Source organism: Sturnus vulgaris, chromosome Z (assembly GCF_052056855.1).
Source record: "Sturnus vulgaris isolate bStuVul1 chromosome Z, bStuVul1.hap1, whole genome shotgun sequence".
Lineage (NCBI taxonomy): Eukaryota > Metazoa > Chordata > Aves > Passeriformes > Sturnidae > Sturnus > Sturnus vulgaris.
The window spans coordinates 26,051,247-26,067,258 of NC_142283.1; the positions used below are offsets into that span (position 1 = coordinate 26,051,247).

A 16,012-nucleotide genomic window follows, 5' to 3' on the forward strand; every position below is an offset into this window, starting at 1 on the left:
AAAGCAGTTCCATGATGCAGTCCCAGAGCATGCCAGTGTTCTCTTACCGGAGGTACACACAGCAGCTGGAGTACTAAACTTATCACACTGACTATCAGATGACTAGTGGGATACACAATTATCCATTTCTGATATAAGCTATTTTTATGGATCATCCAGTATTGAAAATGTCTTCCTCCATTGCAACATGTGCTGTGTACTGTATCTTTTCCTGTCTCACTGGAAAGGATAAACCAGGTATATTTACCACCTGTATTTGGTTGCTGACACTAACTGCCGAGGTCTGATGGTGAAGATGTGGACAGAATAGTTTTAGTCAGTGCTCTATCACGACTGATCCACTAGAAGTAAGAAGTTCACTGCTAATACTTTCTTTTTCTCCCTTTAAACCACATTGTTGCTTGCTGGTATTTTTATCAGGTCATCAAGTAGTTACCTGTACTTCAGCTGCTCATGCAATTTAACTCAAAAAAAGCTCAGAGGCAAGCTTACACGTAAGACAACTTCTGTAAGAACTTATATTAAACGTTACACTTCAGCCTCTACAAGGTCACATTCTCATTAGAGCAAGAACTAAAACCAATGAACTACCATAAAAGGAAGTATCTCCTTCTGTACATTATTTTTATTATTTACATAATACAATATAGCATAGATGCTGGGTAGCTTATGTGCAATACATAAATATGAACTATCTGTACATGTTTGCATATCTAATAACTCAGAAGAACAAAGTTAGAAGCAAAAACCTGACGCTTTTAATAGTGAAGTAAAAACAAAGACTGAACACTGGCAACAAAAATCAGGTCAGGAGTAGTGCCTTGTGTATGTATGTAACTATTTACAGATGAGAACAGGCATTACCACAACACTAGTCTAAACCGTATTTGTTTATATAAAAAACACAAGTTTCATACATCACAAAAACCCCTTCCATTATAACACAGAAGTGATATATATTACCAGACAAGCATCAGTGAAGAATACTGCCTTTTCTAGAGTTGTTATTGTACAATGCCGTAGATAACGCAGCCCATGCAATACACCCAAGAACACTACAGTCCTATACCCAAGTACAATTAAAAATGATAAAGCAGCCCTCCAAGAGTGGTTCCAGCTACCATTTAAGTCTACAGCAGCCATGTTAGATATGGTTTTCCATGCAGAACAGTGCAACTGATACACTTAAAACTAGAAAAATTAATTCCTAATATTCTTTTGAATTTGGAACACACAGAACATAAGTAGTACATGAATAATAAACTGCTCTAGTTTTTAGCAACTTATTTAGACTTGTGTTGCTTGATAGAGATGCTGTGATATTCCTAGAAACATTTCTACCTTTTTTGAAGACCAATCTTACAAGATTCTGCTACACCACATTTTTAGCTATGCAAGGAAAAGCAGACAACTCTGTTGCAGGCCAGTTCATAAGCTCCTAATGGGACATTTCCTTCGGGAACTTTTTTTCAAGATTCTAAAGTGAATGTAATCTTTCACAAAACAATTTTCTTCTCATATATATATCTGATTTTTTCCATTTTTCTCAGTGCAGTTGTTAAGTGACTTAAATATGGCAAAGACACTCATCTTACTAGAATGGTAGACCCCTCTACACAGCTCGCACTCTGCTGGAAAACTAAAACGGAGTGTGGCAACTAAAAGTAGAACGAGATTTTAAATGATAGAAGTAGACTGCCAACTGTTTTGATGTATCATTCTCCAAAACAGGCATATAACATATACCTCATGCACATCTCAAAAGGCAGAGCTGCTGCACACATGCAGACTGCATACATCTGTTTGGCACATGTGAACTAGAGTCTGTCTTCTGTGCACGTGTATTCCTGTGCAGGTTTCTGACAATCCATCTATTCTGGGGAGGGCATATATATTTTCAAGGGCTGTATCTATCCAATTCTGCTTGTAGAAAACACCCAAACATTTGAAGTATCATTTAGACAGACAGGACTAGAAGTAAAACTTTGGAAAACAAAGGAAAATGACCATGCACCTGCTCTTTTCATGTTTTTTAGGATGTATTAAAAAAAAAAGCCCCACAAAAAGTCAGTCAGTCTTTTCACAAGCACATTAATTTATATTCTCTGAATTTTTTCAGCCACCACAACTGGATTCTCTTTTCTGATTTTTGTTGCAGCTTCTGCTTTGTAATCATATGGGCAGTTATGCTTGTCAGAGTAACGGTGAAGTCCACAAAATAAGTTTCCACATCGGCAGTCAAATCCTGTACACAGAAAAAGAAACAACATTACTAGAAAAATTACTTTTTAATTAGGGTGTTAATTAAGGATGCAGTCACTACAAAGATACACATAGAATAAGAAAAATAATTGGATTTACTAAGTTATGTGAATTTTAAAGAAGCTGATCAATTTAATAGAACACATATTTTGTCAAGTTTAATCTAGCAAGAGGTAGCTCATCATGCAGATTTGTTTAAAATTGACAGTATTCCCATACCTGTAAGACCAACCTTCTTCCTGCACATGAAACATCTGTTCTTCTTTGGTTTCGGCAGTTCAGCAGCTCTCTCTTCACTTTCTGAAGTACCAGGCTGAGAAACTGATGGGCTTGGTTGAGTAACAACTGTTAAAGCATGCAAAGGAAATAAGGGTTAAATCTGCTTTTCTTCCAGTAGTATGGATACATTAAGGATTAATTCACCAACTAAGACCCTAACATCTGTTGCCTAAAGTACTACATAGACTAGTCTGAAAACGTGAATCAGAAATAAGGATTTTTAGGTACTTTATTCATCCTTTCTGACACTACTTGAAACACTCAGATTTTTCCCCATATTTCAACCAGCTAGAAGATATATGACACTTATTAATTATACCTACGGGCTTGAAAAGCATGTCAGAAATTCCATATATTTGAATAAATCATATGATCAAGTAACAATCTAAAACAGTAACAATACTGTCACAGTTAAAGTGCCTGAACATAGATACCGCTGTAGGAAATATAATTAACAGGAACATATTTTAGAAAAAAAAGAAATCCAGTAATGTGTTCCTGCTATAGTACTGGGCTGTTTTGCCATTCTACAGTGAAGTCAGGTATCTAAAGCAGTTAATGAAGACAGCAGCTAGGAAGCTGTTAATTCGGTGACAGATCCAGAATACAGCTATAAAATACACAGTTCAAAAGAGCCCTCATTTAAATAACAAAGTGCAGATCTGCACTGCATATCTGTATTTTTTGTAATTTATTCAGTTTCAGTGTTCAAGCAGGTATAGTCAAAATGAATACTTTCTCAATTGCCTCTTCAGACATCTTTAGAACACCTTTAGAAATGACTGTTCTATTGAAAGAATTGATTTTTTTTCCCAAAATTTTAGTTTTTAAAATTGATATCCTATTCCTATCCAAAACTGAAACTAAGGAAAGCTGCTAGATGCACTTGTCCACAATTGTAATACCTGCTCTCGGCAAAAGTTTGCTGAACACTTTTAGAGTTTGATAACATCTATCATAATGCCTACTAACTACAAAACGCATTTCATAATAAATGGAGTATATAAGCCTCAAGGACGTATTTGCAATCAACTGCATACCAATATAGCTTGTTAGGATGAGATTATTTTGAGTAATACTTGTTTTTTTAAGTTGTGTTGGCATTGTCATAGAAAACTTCACAATTCACCATACAACAAGAAAGGCCCCAGCAAAGCTTTATAACCTAAACAAGACTTATAAGCAATAAACTCTCAGAAGTAACAGAGAATCTTCAGTGCTCTTATCACCAAAAAATTTCACCCAGTAAAACAAATGACTGTTAACATTTTCTTATACTTCCACATCATAGCAACAGTCTTAATGAACAACCAAGGTTTTACAACCTTTTTGGTCACACTGCAGATATTTTATAACTTCTTTTGTGAAAACAACTTGTTTTGTTGAAGATTTTCTAGATGAACAAATATGGCACTCTGAACTTGTCTTTAAATCCTAAGAAAATCAGTGTTCAGTACCAGTTTGTCTACTAGAGAACCTGTGACCAAAAACTGGCTTAACAGACAGCAATATCACAAACTGTAGGTGTTGGATGTTATGCACCTTGGCTAACAGCCAACATAGCCATCAGGTATGGCCTTAAAAAAAAATACCAAATACCTCCCCAATAGCATAGTCAAATCCCATTTTAAAAGATTTGTTATATTGCTAGTTTGTTTCAAAATGAAATGCAAATTGTAAGCCAAGGCAGATGAATAAGAGGAACCAGAAACACACATATTGCAATTCAGCCTGTAGTTAGCTAAGGGAAAGCTTCATCTACGTCAGAGCCAATTTAAAAGTTTGAGCCCTGAGAGCATGCATGCTGTTTCAATCATATGCAAAAGAAAATGTAGAGGGGGTGTAAATCAACAGTGACATAAAGACACAACATACACTAAGAGAAAATGAGAAGAGAATAATTTATATCGCTGACTAACACGTGTCAACAAGGAAGCAAAAATGAAAACAGCAACTTCCCAGCAATTACCAAGGCAAAAAGGCAGCTTAGTAGATCACTCTGCCACAAAACAAACCCTCTGAGAAAAAATTCATCCAGGGAAAATGTTACCAGTTACTACAGGTATACTCGCATCTTTGCATCAAGAAACTGCAACAATGGCAGCCTACAATGGTAAAGTGCTGAAAGTGATCCTAAGGAAATACAGCAGCACATTTCCTGAAAGGGCTGCTGAACAGGATCTTCCCCCTACAACTAAAACATCTTCCAAGGAGGAAAAGCAGTATACAACATGCAGTAATGGTCACTGAAAGGTACCAAGACAAGCGGGGACATAGCTCCCTATATCCAAACTAAAATGTTCCATTTATTACTTTCCAAGAATAAAGGATTCTCCTATTACTTTATGCCAGCTGACTATTCTGATTGGCTTTTATGATGTTAAATGTTCATAAATGTGCTTCTGAGCAATGACAAGGACAGAAGAAAAAGCTGCCTACCCTGTCCCCAACAGCTCAGAGCAAAACTCCTTTTTCATGAACCTATAGATGAAACATATTGAAAACCAGTTGTTCTGCCATGCAATCAGGAGCCCATCTAAACGAAAATACTGTTGTTACAGTTACTGGTCACAAAAGGCTTCCTTTAACACAAAAGACAAATCCAGCTGGGCAAGTACAATTCCAGCCCTCAAGATACTAAATTAAATTCACACCAGAAATCACACACTGTTAATCAGAGTGCTCTAAATGATTTATGCATCACCACAGAACAGGTAGCTGAAAAAACGCCAAAAGCTGGAAAACAGTGGTTACTGGTACCTGCTGATCCGCTTCGTCACCAACTGTTCCGATGAAGCAAACTCCTCACCACTAAAACTTCTTTCCACTGTAAAAGAGCTCTTACTGGCATGCATGTGATTTCTCATCCTCATCTCCAAACTGGAGAAACATGGATTCAAAGGATGGACTATGTGGTGGATAAGGAATTGACTAGATGGACACAGCCACAGAGGTGTGGTCAATGGCTCTATGTCCACGTGGAGACTGGCGATGAGTGGTGCCCCTCAGGGTCTTGGGATCCCTGCTCTTGAATATTTTATCAGCTACACAGACAGTTGGATTAAGTGCACCCTCAGCTTGAAGGAGGGGATGCCAGACAAGGAGAACTGGACAAACTGAAGAAATGGGGTCAAGACCTGTCCATCTACTCTGCTACTGCAGATCCCATCTGGAGTGCTGAATCCAGCTCTGGGGTCCTTGGCACAGAAAAGATGTGAATCTGCTGGGTTAACACCAGAAGAGGGCCACAAAGATGATCATAGGGCTGAAGCACCTCTCCTATGAAGTCAATCTGAGAGAGAAGGGTTTGTTCAGTATAGAGATGACAAGGCTCTAGGAATACCTTACTGGAGCCTTTCCAAGCTTAGCGGGTTTATAAAACAGAGGGATAGATTTATACATGGCCAGATAGTGATAGGAACAGAGGAAACATTTTTGAATTACAAGAGAGAATTGTATTGGATGTTAGGCAGAAATTCTTTACTCCAAGAGCAGTGATGCACAGGAACAGAGGGGCTGGAACTAGATGATCTATAAAGCTCTTTCCAACCCAGATGGTTCTGTGTAGCCCTCTCCAACAACTTCCTGTCCCTTCCTGTCTCTGGCTCAAGATCTGTAAAGATTACTTCACTCGAATTTTACCAGATCAGTTCTCCTACTGTAAATGCCAAAAACTTTAGGAACAACTGTTTATCAGAACTGGGTAGGCTTTTATTAACTACTAGTGTGGTCTTAAATGATTGCCTGTAGGCACTATAAAGATGCGTTACCATCATGCCCAATGACAACTATTATCCTAGCAAATTAATGATAAAGACTAGCATAATCCTGTACTGAAGGTGGGTGTCTGAAAAAGTCTACACAAATACAGACACTTCATCACAAATGTGGAAAAATCTTCTTCAAATTTAACCTAAAGATAAGATGCATCTTTACAAGAGAAGCAGCAAGGCCACTGATGGAACCAGTCAACCACGTGACAAAGTACAACAGCTACTCAATCTACATGCAAAAAGGTTCTACAAACCAGGCGATAAAATTCTTCTTAGATTCACTGGAGTGCCATTCAAAATTAAAAACCACTCTAAGAAAAGAATGTCCAAAGCTGTCAGTAGTTTTTCTTATACCAAACAACATGGCTGCTTCAAAAAAAGCATGTATCTTATCGGTATTACACAGATTTCACACTGGAAAGGAATGAATCCAATGTTTCAGTTGAAGAAAACATGCTAAAAATAAGTCAGTACTATTTTCTAACATTCCCCGTATCAAAAGTAACAGAATAAAGTTTTTAGAAGCTTCTCTGACTAAAGAAAAAATCACCAAAGTAACATCTATACACATTAAACTTCAGGGATAACAGTGGCACCAATTCTTGAAAGCAGGGAAAATATTTAAGGACCATGACTTGATGAAGCTAACTACCAACTCACACCATTGAAGAAATGGAAAAAAACAGAACAAGAGAGAAAGGTAAAGGCATAAGTTATCCAAAAGACATAAGATGCATTTCTGCACCTCTGGAGCTGAAACAATAGTAGTTGTAGTAGAAATACTAGAAACAATACAATCTTTATACTGCATATTAGTACAGTTGTCCTGGTTTCAGCTGGGATGGATTAATTTTATCCCAAGTAGCTGGTACGGTGCTGTATTTTAGATTCAGTATGAGAATAATGCAGGTAATATTAATGAAACTAATGTTCTAGGTGTTGCTAAATAGTGCTTTTAGTTTAAAACAAAGACTTCTCAGATTCATGTGCTCTGCAAGCAAGCAGGTGCACAAAAAACAATGACGGAGCACCACTGGGACAGCTGACCTGAATGAACTAGCCAATGGAATATTCCACACATTGAACACCCTTCCCAATATATGAGTGGAGGGTTGTCGACTGCGAGCTGCCAATCACTGCTGGGGGGATGAGCTGGGCATAGGTCAGCAGCTGGTGACCAAATGTAGTATGCATCACCTGTGAAGTTTCTGGAGTTTATTCCTCTTTCTCCTCTTTTTCATTACAATTATATTCTTATTATCATCAGTATTGCTTATTTTACTTTGTTTTAATTATTAAGCTGTTTTTTTTATCTTAACCCACAGGGTTTATTTTTCCTGCCCCCCCTCCAACTGTCCTCTCCACTGGGGAGCAAGAAGTGAGTGAGGGGCTGTATAGTACTCAGCTGCCAGCTGGGCTTAGTCTAAGACAATGAAGTGCTTGTACAGTTTTGGTCTGGAAAGATGGACAGTACCTATTATGCTTTAGTAAGCTTTTGCTCAGGAACTACAATAGCTATGCCAACCTAGCTGGAGTGAGAACATGTGAAAAGAACAAATTCTGCAGACACCAAAGTCTGTGAAGGAGGGGCAGGAGGTGCTCCAGGTGATGGAGCTGATGCAGCCTGTGGTGCAGACCATGGTGAGGCAGCTGGGCCCCTGCAGCCCACGGAGGAGCCTCGCACCAGATGTGTGAGGGGAATGCCTGAAGGGAGGCTGTGACCCCATGGGAGACCTGTGGAGAGGGGTCCTGCTCCTATGCTGGAGCAGCCTGACCTTGAAGAACTGCACCCCATGGAAAAGGGACCCACAATGTGGCAGTTTGAGGGGTGCCACTGCCCATGGGATGGACTTACGCTGCAGCATTCTCAGGGAGCTGCTGCCTGTGACATGGCCTCATGCTGAAGAAGTTCATGGAGAACTCTCTTCAGTGCGAGGGACTCTACCCTGGGCAGGAGGAGCCTGGGATGATGAACTGACCATAACCCCCGTTCATTCCCTGGCTCCTGGCACCACTGGGGTAGGAGATAGAGTATTGAGGGTGGGGGGAAGAACGTGTAAAGAGGGGATGAAGAGAGAAGGTGTTTTTAAGGTCTATTTTTACTTCTCATTATCCTGCTCTGATCTAGTTAATTATAAACTCCATATCTCTAATTCAAGTTGGTTTTGCTGTGATGGTATTTGGTGAGTGATCTCTTCCCATCTTTATCTCAACCCATTAACACCTCATTTTAATTTCTCTCTCCTGTCCAGCTGTGGAGTGATACAGAGTCTTTGGTGGGTGCCTGGCATCCAGTCAGACTTAGCCCACCACAACAAGTTACAAGAAAACAACCATGCGAGTTACATCCACCATGTCTTTCTTCAGATGCTAAGGTACAATTAATTGTCTTAGCACCAGGAGAATCTAGGTTGCAACCTCAACCTGAGCAAAGAAGAAAAAACCCAAAATCAAGAGAAACAAGCTTGTCAAACTTGGTAGTTTAATTGTTTCTCAATTTTACCATCTTCAGTCAGCTGTTCCAATTCCAAAAGCAAAAAAGTATAATTTTATGCTACAAGACTGCAAAAAAAATTAGTTTACCAGATGTAATCCTTCTTTTAAAGTTTCTGATTCATAAGGGAAGCATACAAAATTTCTTTTGCTAATTAACATCTGGCAGAAGAGAATGTGACTTCATAGTGTTGAAATTCATGATCTATTACCATCTGGTTATGAAATTGTACCTACTGTCAGGCCATGCTTACAGCTACACTGTGTTTCATTAACAACTCCATGACTGCATTATCTTAGTGAATCACACCTGAAAAAAAGTATTAACTTTTGTTGCTATTAGGTGATAAGAATTATTTACCATTGTTCCAGTTTGTCCTTGAGAGATCAACACATAACGGATGCTACTGGAAAAAAGGAAGATAAAATAATCTGCCTAGCCCAAACACACCAGGAATTTTTTCATAAAATGCCTAGGCCAGTTTGTCTTGCCTGCAAGACACAGAGTAATGCACCACTAAATATAGCCAACACTGTTGATTTAAGATGTCCAACAAACCCTAGGAATATTACATAGGGACATTATCTTATGCTGTCTAGGATCTGTGCCAAACAGTAATACTTAAAAGGGAACTTGGGCATTAGAACAATTGAGGCTGCCTCATGAATTTACAGGTATGTTCTCTCAGGAGGTAGTTCAGTTCTTCAAGTTTTTTCCAGAGGCATTTAAGTTCTCTGGTAGTATTTCCAATCCTCTCTACACATGCCTGTGACAGCTTTTACAGGTTTCACCCTCTGAGATCATTTACTACAATTCCTAAATATCTTTGAGCTGCTTTGGATTTTTCTTCCATTCTAATCAATAGTGAGCCATGCAACCTATCATACAGCTGACCCACAGTACTTGAAAAACAGGTTATATAGCAACAGTAACTAAAGAGTGCCTTTACAGCTGGCAAAATGACAACGGTTCTAAGAAAAGTAAAATCACCTATTCTGCACTACTACCATTTTATGTATTCCTATTTCCTTCTTGACACATTCCAGTGGGATTTCATAACATGGCACAATGGGTTAATGAATATTGTTGCAAAGTCAAAATTACTTTTCAGTCACATAACGAAAGTATCTTTAGATGACATCAACTACAGAAATTTAGTAATTGAAAAAATTCCCTTTTAGTCCATACATAATGAAAAAAACCAATGTCTTGTATAACTGTACTTTAGTTTGTGCCGCAGAACCTTGACTTAGCATGACATATGAAAATGCTAAAACACTGTACAAATACTGAGCAATTAAACACCAAGTGTCAGACCAACCTTTGTTGGCAAAGATATAACTAGATAAAAATCACTTTGATACAGCGCTGAGTACCATCTGATGCCATTTTCCTCTCAATGACTTCAAAACTGAAAAAATAGAATTTTATCTTCAGCTTGAGTAAACAGACTTCCTACTACACAGAGCTTTTTAAAACGGTTTCAGAGCTGGTAAATTAAATAAAAAAGTCTGGATTTGTTAAAGTACAAAACAAGTGCATTAAGATAGGCATTTGAACAACCTGGTATGAATTCAGTTGCTCATCACTTTGGTTAAGCAAGCTGCTCTTCCCTCTCTGCCTCACCCCAAGAAATAGTTTACACATCGAAGTTTAACTACTCCAGCTACAACTATTCAGCATGAGAATAAAACTGTTAAATTGGCAATTCACACACAGCAATTAAAGCTGCAACTACCCTACATCCCTGAAACAATGCACTGATTATATGTATGGATTACTCAATTAGTTCAAGAACCCTAAGCAACTTCTGTTATTTCTAAACCACATATTCTCCCTTCCCCCACAGTCTCACTACTCTGTAGAATGGAATTTATTAAGCACCCTTCTCCAAATACAACAAGCCATTTTGACTGCTATGAGTCAACTGGAATTGTTCTCCTAGATAATATACCGATTCCCAACACTTTGACTTCAAAACCGAACACCTTGCCCTAATACAATTTTAGAGTGCTTCACTTTTAAAAACAAATCTTAGGGATCTAAAAACCTCATAAATGTCAATTCTTTTACTAAAAACTAACATATATTTAAAATCTGTTCTAGAACTAGTCCTTTTTCTTGATTCTGAGGAGACAGTACTCAAAGGCATCTTAAATAAATTTCTTAAGATCACCACCATAACAGGAGATGGCTACTCAGAAAGTAAACAAATCCTCCACTCGTGTTAAGTCACTGGCCTTGCCCAGTGTCACTGAGAACATACCTGGCTCAGTCTCTGTTTTCGGTGTTAATTCTTCCTCTCTTGAAATGCTCATTTCTGTCATTTGCTGTGTTACAGGCAAAGCGGCAACAGGCACGTTTCTGTTTAAGCACAGTGAAATACATAATTTACATCAGTATTATATTCATAGTAAGAGTTTGAACTGTGCAGACCCATTAATGAACTACTGGTTCGGTCACTAGTGATACGTTTTTCTGACCTATGCTTCTACTATCTTCAAAACACACTTCTTTATTCTTTTTTAGATTCCCTAGAGGAAAACAGGCAAGCCTGTAACAAATTAGTTCTGTAGATAAACAGAACTCATTATTTTTACTGCAGCACTACAACATCAAGTATTTGAATGATTTTTCAATTTACATGGATTCAGAGTCGTGACAGGTCCTTTTTCCTCTGCAGACAGTCACTGCAACAGGGCACAAATGCTGCAGGCCTTCTTGCACACTCACAGCTCATTCAACTGTCACAATACAACCTTAATTTTACCTTGTTTTTTCAGATGTGCTGCCAGCAGCACCTTCACAGTTGTTTAAGCTATTGTCTGCTCTCTGTACAGATGCAGAGTCTGAGGTAGGACTGTTTGAACCATTGGCTGTTCCTATGTAATAAAAATTTGACAAGTTATGAACAAATCTCAGAAAACACATTAATCAATCTCCTATACAGCTATGTACTGCCTGCATACAACTTTCAATGCTACTGCTTATTACTTTTTACTTAAAGACACTTTTTACTTAATAACTAAAATGCAAATTGCATAAGAAAATACTAAAAGAAGTGGGAAAGCAAGTTATGGTTGAATGACAAGCAAACCAGAACACATTACATAGAAATTATTTTTATCTTTACTGTGCTTTAAAGTAATATTCTCTTTGACTCTTCATTTCTGCAGTTCAGCTTTCAGAAGTTTTCCTAAAAATGTTCTAGTATTCCTTATATTCCTCTGTATATTTTATTTCAAAAGAAATAAAGAAATCCTCAACAACTCCCCACAGCCTTACCCATTGGGCTGATTCTATCACTATTCTGCTGTCGTTGAAGATGTTCTTTGTAGCAAACAGAACACATCCCATTTGTCCTAGGATTTCCATAAAATCCACATCCTGTACTACACAGCATAGGCCCTGGGGTCTGGTTTGTCTCCTGAGTCATCTCGATGCTGTAAATAAAACCAAAAACTGCATTAGAAGCCAGCATGCCACCAAAATCAATTACAGGGTTAAAAGTATTAAGAATGAAAAGAATTATGTCTGTTCACCGAGCCCCATCAAGTGACATCACCATTGTTAAAGAGGGTGATATGAACGTTAATATACCATTCAAGACCACAATTTATTGCTAAGTAACATCATTATGAGCCTTTAAGACACGAAAAAGTGTTGTCATACTAATAGTGAGAAACAACATACTTGCTGAGCACTGAACTGCATGTGCAGCTTAATTTAATTTGACAGCCAAAAAAATCTCCTTAAGTACCAGATTCTGAGCACTAATAAGGATATGCAGAATAAGACTAAGTTCATACCCACAAAACAGTTCTGGCAAATAACTTAGCTTATTTTTGCTGGACTCCAGCAGAAATGAAAGATTCCAGCAAAAAAGTCCTGCTCTTTCAGTGTGAATCTCACACCATTTTGAGGTTAATTCCACAATTAGCAATACTTACTCTCACAACACTCTTCCAAGGAAAATAACATTAACAACTCTAAACTCAACAGTTTGAGTTTGTTTTTTGCATACAACAGTTACAAAATAAAAAAAACCTTCTCAAAGCGAGTTTTGTCAAGACTTCTAAGTGTCCCAGAGGAAGTCAGTGCTGTGTTAGAAATAAGGTTTTCACCTTCACTGCCTGTTAACCTCTGCAAAGCAAGGTTAGTAGAAAACTGCACAGCAGCCAAATTCTTGCTTCCCAAGGGCAATAAAACTGGAACACAGTAATCCGGCATTTGCTGTAAATTGAGGACATGTAATAATATTGCACTAAAATTTAAATTTAGTAGAACTTGTATATATGGCACCTGAAGAAATTTAAGTATAAAATGTGGATTGGTGTTTTCCTATTCAGAAACTGTCACAGTAAGAAATATTTGACAGCGGACACTTAGTAGAAGTAAAAAATGCCAATAGTGAATTTATTACAGCATAAAAAAACGCTTCTAATTAAGAGAGCTCACACTGAAGTAGTAAACTTATGTTTCCCTAGCACTACAACTGCAATTGACAAGTGACTTTAGCTAAACTAAACTTCTGGGATCACAGCAAACCAAAACCAGGAGAAAGTAAACAAGCAGAATTCATCTTGTCTACTGGTGGTCACAGGACCTAATTTTCCAGGTATAAATAGCTGTACTATTTATAGATTTATAACATCAGGTATAAATAGCGTCCTTTCTGGCTACAACACGACTTCACACTTATTCTGATACAGTTTTACAGCCAAACACACCAGTCAAGGGAGCTGGAAAAATGCCTGGCCCACCTAGAGGAAATCTAAAAAAAATCTTGTCATCTTTGACATGATGTAGACTTATGCCTATATAATGCAAAAAAAGACTACTTCTGCCCTTTTGTTACTAACCAGGTAAGATCAACATGCTATTAAATGCACTGCCAACTGCTTAATTTCCAAGTTAGTGTGCTAAAACAAATTTCACCACTTATTAAACGTTGCTCTAGGTGCCAATTCTAATATTCTAGTACAAACTAGACACTCAGCACTTCCTTTGGTTTGCAGAGTCTCCCACTACTTGAAACGGAACGATCAAGTCGTTGCTACCCAACGCTGAACAAGTCGTGCTTTTCCAGACTCCGGGAGGCGGCCGGGGTTTCACCCAGGCTCACCTTCAAGGCGCCTCCCGACAGTAGGAACACTGCTAGGGCGCACGCAGCCCGCCCGAGCCCTTACCGCAGCTCGGCGCCGCGGGGCACGGCCGGCCCGGTGCCGGTGCCGCCGCGGTGGATCGGTCACATGGGCGGACGAGCGCCTGCGCTTCCGCCTGTCAGGCGGCGGCGTGACGGGCCCGGGCCGCCCGGCCGCCCCCGCCGCCCGCTGAAGTCAGTCCCTATTTATATCTCCCGCAGGCCGCCGGCTCCGGCGGGAGGAGGCGCCGGCGAAATCCGACTGCCCTTCCCTTCCAGGGGGGGTGCTGGGAGAGCGGGTGTTGACCTGCAGCCCAGAAAATGCGGCATCACCTTCTCGCGATCAGCGCCCCGGGGCAACCATCGCTCCACAAACGCGCCCCGCAACCCGGGGCGGGTAGGGTTACACCCAACCGCTCCTCTTCGAGAGGAGAGAAAAAAAGTGAAAAAGGTTTCCTTCCACCAGCACCCCCACCGTCACCAGCCCAGCTCAGAGAAAGGAGAGGGTAAATCCCGTTAGCGACCCCGGCCGCGCACCTCAGTCACCCCTTCGTCGCCGAGGCCATGGCCGGGCTGCCGCCGTCCCGCCGGGCGATCCCACAGTGGCGGCGTAACGACAAAAACGAGGGCCCCAACGCGCGCTGAAACCAGCCCCAAAACGCGGGCACTGCGTTAGCAACGGGCTCACCGACCTAAATACCGAACTGCCTCAACATCCTCCTCCCGAAGAGGGATCACAATAAACACGAGAAACACAGGAACAAAACAAAAGGAGGATGCACAAGGGCCTCGCGGGTCACGCGCCGCTCACGGCCGTGCTCGGACGAGGCAGAGCCCAGTGTCGGTACGGGGGAACCGAACCGGCAAAGGGCGCTCCCCAGCCGGGTGAAGTCCGGCGGCTGACTCAGACAAAGGGGGGTCCCTGCCAAGTGCCCGCAGCGCCGCGCGTCCTAACTGCGTCGCCCACCCCCTCCGCCTTCTCCGCCACCCGGACACAAAAGACCCGCGAGGCTGCCGGGCGGCAGAAGCAGGAGAGGGAGTCCGGTGAGGCCGCTCCTCGCAACCGCCTGAGTCACGGTCGGCTCCACCGCCGGCAGGCCCCACGCCGCCGCCAGACACAGGAACCTCATTGTCTTGCCGACTGCGTTGCCCCGCACCGGCCCCACCAAAGGCCGAACGCAACGAGGCCGCCCAAGAGGAGGCCCGGGCACACCCCGCCGCGGTGAAGGTCCCGCGGAACCGAGCCCAGCCTGCCACCCCTCACCCACCTGTTCCCGGCGGGGGCCACGAACCCCGCCGCGGGTGCCGGAGAAGGCGCCGCGGATTGCTCCGGGCGGTTGCGGGGAGAGCGGGAGTTGCGGGGCTGGCGGCCGCGCCGCCGCCGCTTCGCTCCTTTGTTCCCGCAGCGGCAGCGGCGGCCGTGTCGGCAGCGGCGCGAGGCGGGACCCGCCGTGCGTGGAAGGCGGGCGGCGGGAAAGCGCTGGAGGCGGGTGGGTGGGGAGGGGGAAGAAGAAGACGGCGACGAGGAGGAGGAGGAAAGGGAGGAGGAGGAGGAGGACGAGGAGGGAGGAGCCCAGCCCGCCCGGCGGACGCGACTCCTCCCCCTGCCCGCCCGCCGGTGCATGCGTGCTGCCGCCCTGCTCTCCACCCGTTGCCGCTATGGGGCGGGGCGGTCCCGGTCCACACGGTCCCGGCCGTTCTGCCCAGAGCGACGTCACGGAGCGCGGGAGCTCCGGGCGGGGGAGGCTCCGCGCCGGCGGAACGCCTGCTTAGCGCTAGGTGTCCGAGGGACCGAGTGCTCAGCGCCGGAACACCGCTGCGGGTCCAGCCTTAGAACATAGTTTTCTTGGGTATTTCTTTCTGTTTGACCTAAATTTTTCAACAAGATCCAGGTGTCTTGTGAGATGGAAAATAAAAATGCAGGAGCATTGCCCCGAAAGGGAAGAGAACTTCCAATTTACATAGCCGATTATAAAGTTCATTGCCAGTTGTCCGATAACATTGTCCTCCCACTGCTCTGAAAAGCAGAGCTTCACAGAAAAGAAAGAATAAGAAAGTAAC

The 16,012-nt window shown here is 41.9% G+C and overlaps 1 protein-coding gene across 1 annotated transcript; it reads right to left on the reverse strand.

The window, feature by feature from the left end:
- Window positions 1-607: 607 nt before the first annotated feature.
- Window positions 608-15,545, reverse strand: ZFAND5 (zinc finger AN1-type containing 5). Its single transcript, XM_014886307.2, has 6 exons — window positions 15,220-15,545; window positions 12,094-12,251; window positions 11,579-11,690; window positions 11,075-11,172; window positions 2,482-2,607; window positions 608-2,245 (listed from the first exon to the last, which is right to left on the reverse strand). Exons 2-6 carry the CDS (start codon window positions 12,242-12,244, stop codon window positions 2,097-2,099), a joined length of 636 nt encoding a protein of 211 aa, XP_014741793.1. The 5' UTR covers window positions 12,245-12,251; window positions 15,220-15,545; the 3' UTR covers window positions 608-2,096.
- Between the last annotated feature and the right edge of the window lie 467 nt (window positions 15,546-16,012).

Bases quoted from the DNA above. Each gene is read 5' to 3' on its own strand.
- ZFAND5 (XM_014886307.2), bottom strand. From the start codon at position 12,244: ATGACTCAGGAGACAAACCAGACCCCAGGGCCTATGCTGTGTAGTACA. The intron at 11,173-11,578 runs GTAAAATTAAGG...GTGCTTAAACAG, and splicing joins AGCACATCTGAAAAAACAAG to AAACGTGCCTGTTGCCGCTT. The intron at 2,608-11,074 runs GTATGTTCTCAG...ATGCTTTAACAG, and splicing joins GAAAACAGAGACTGAGCCAG to TTGTTACTCAACCAAGCCCA.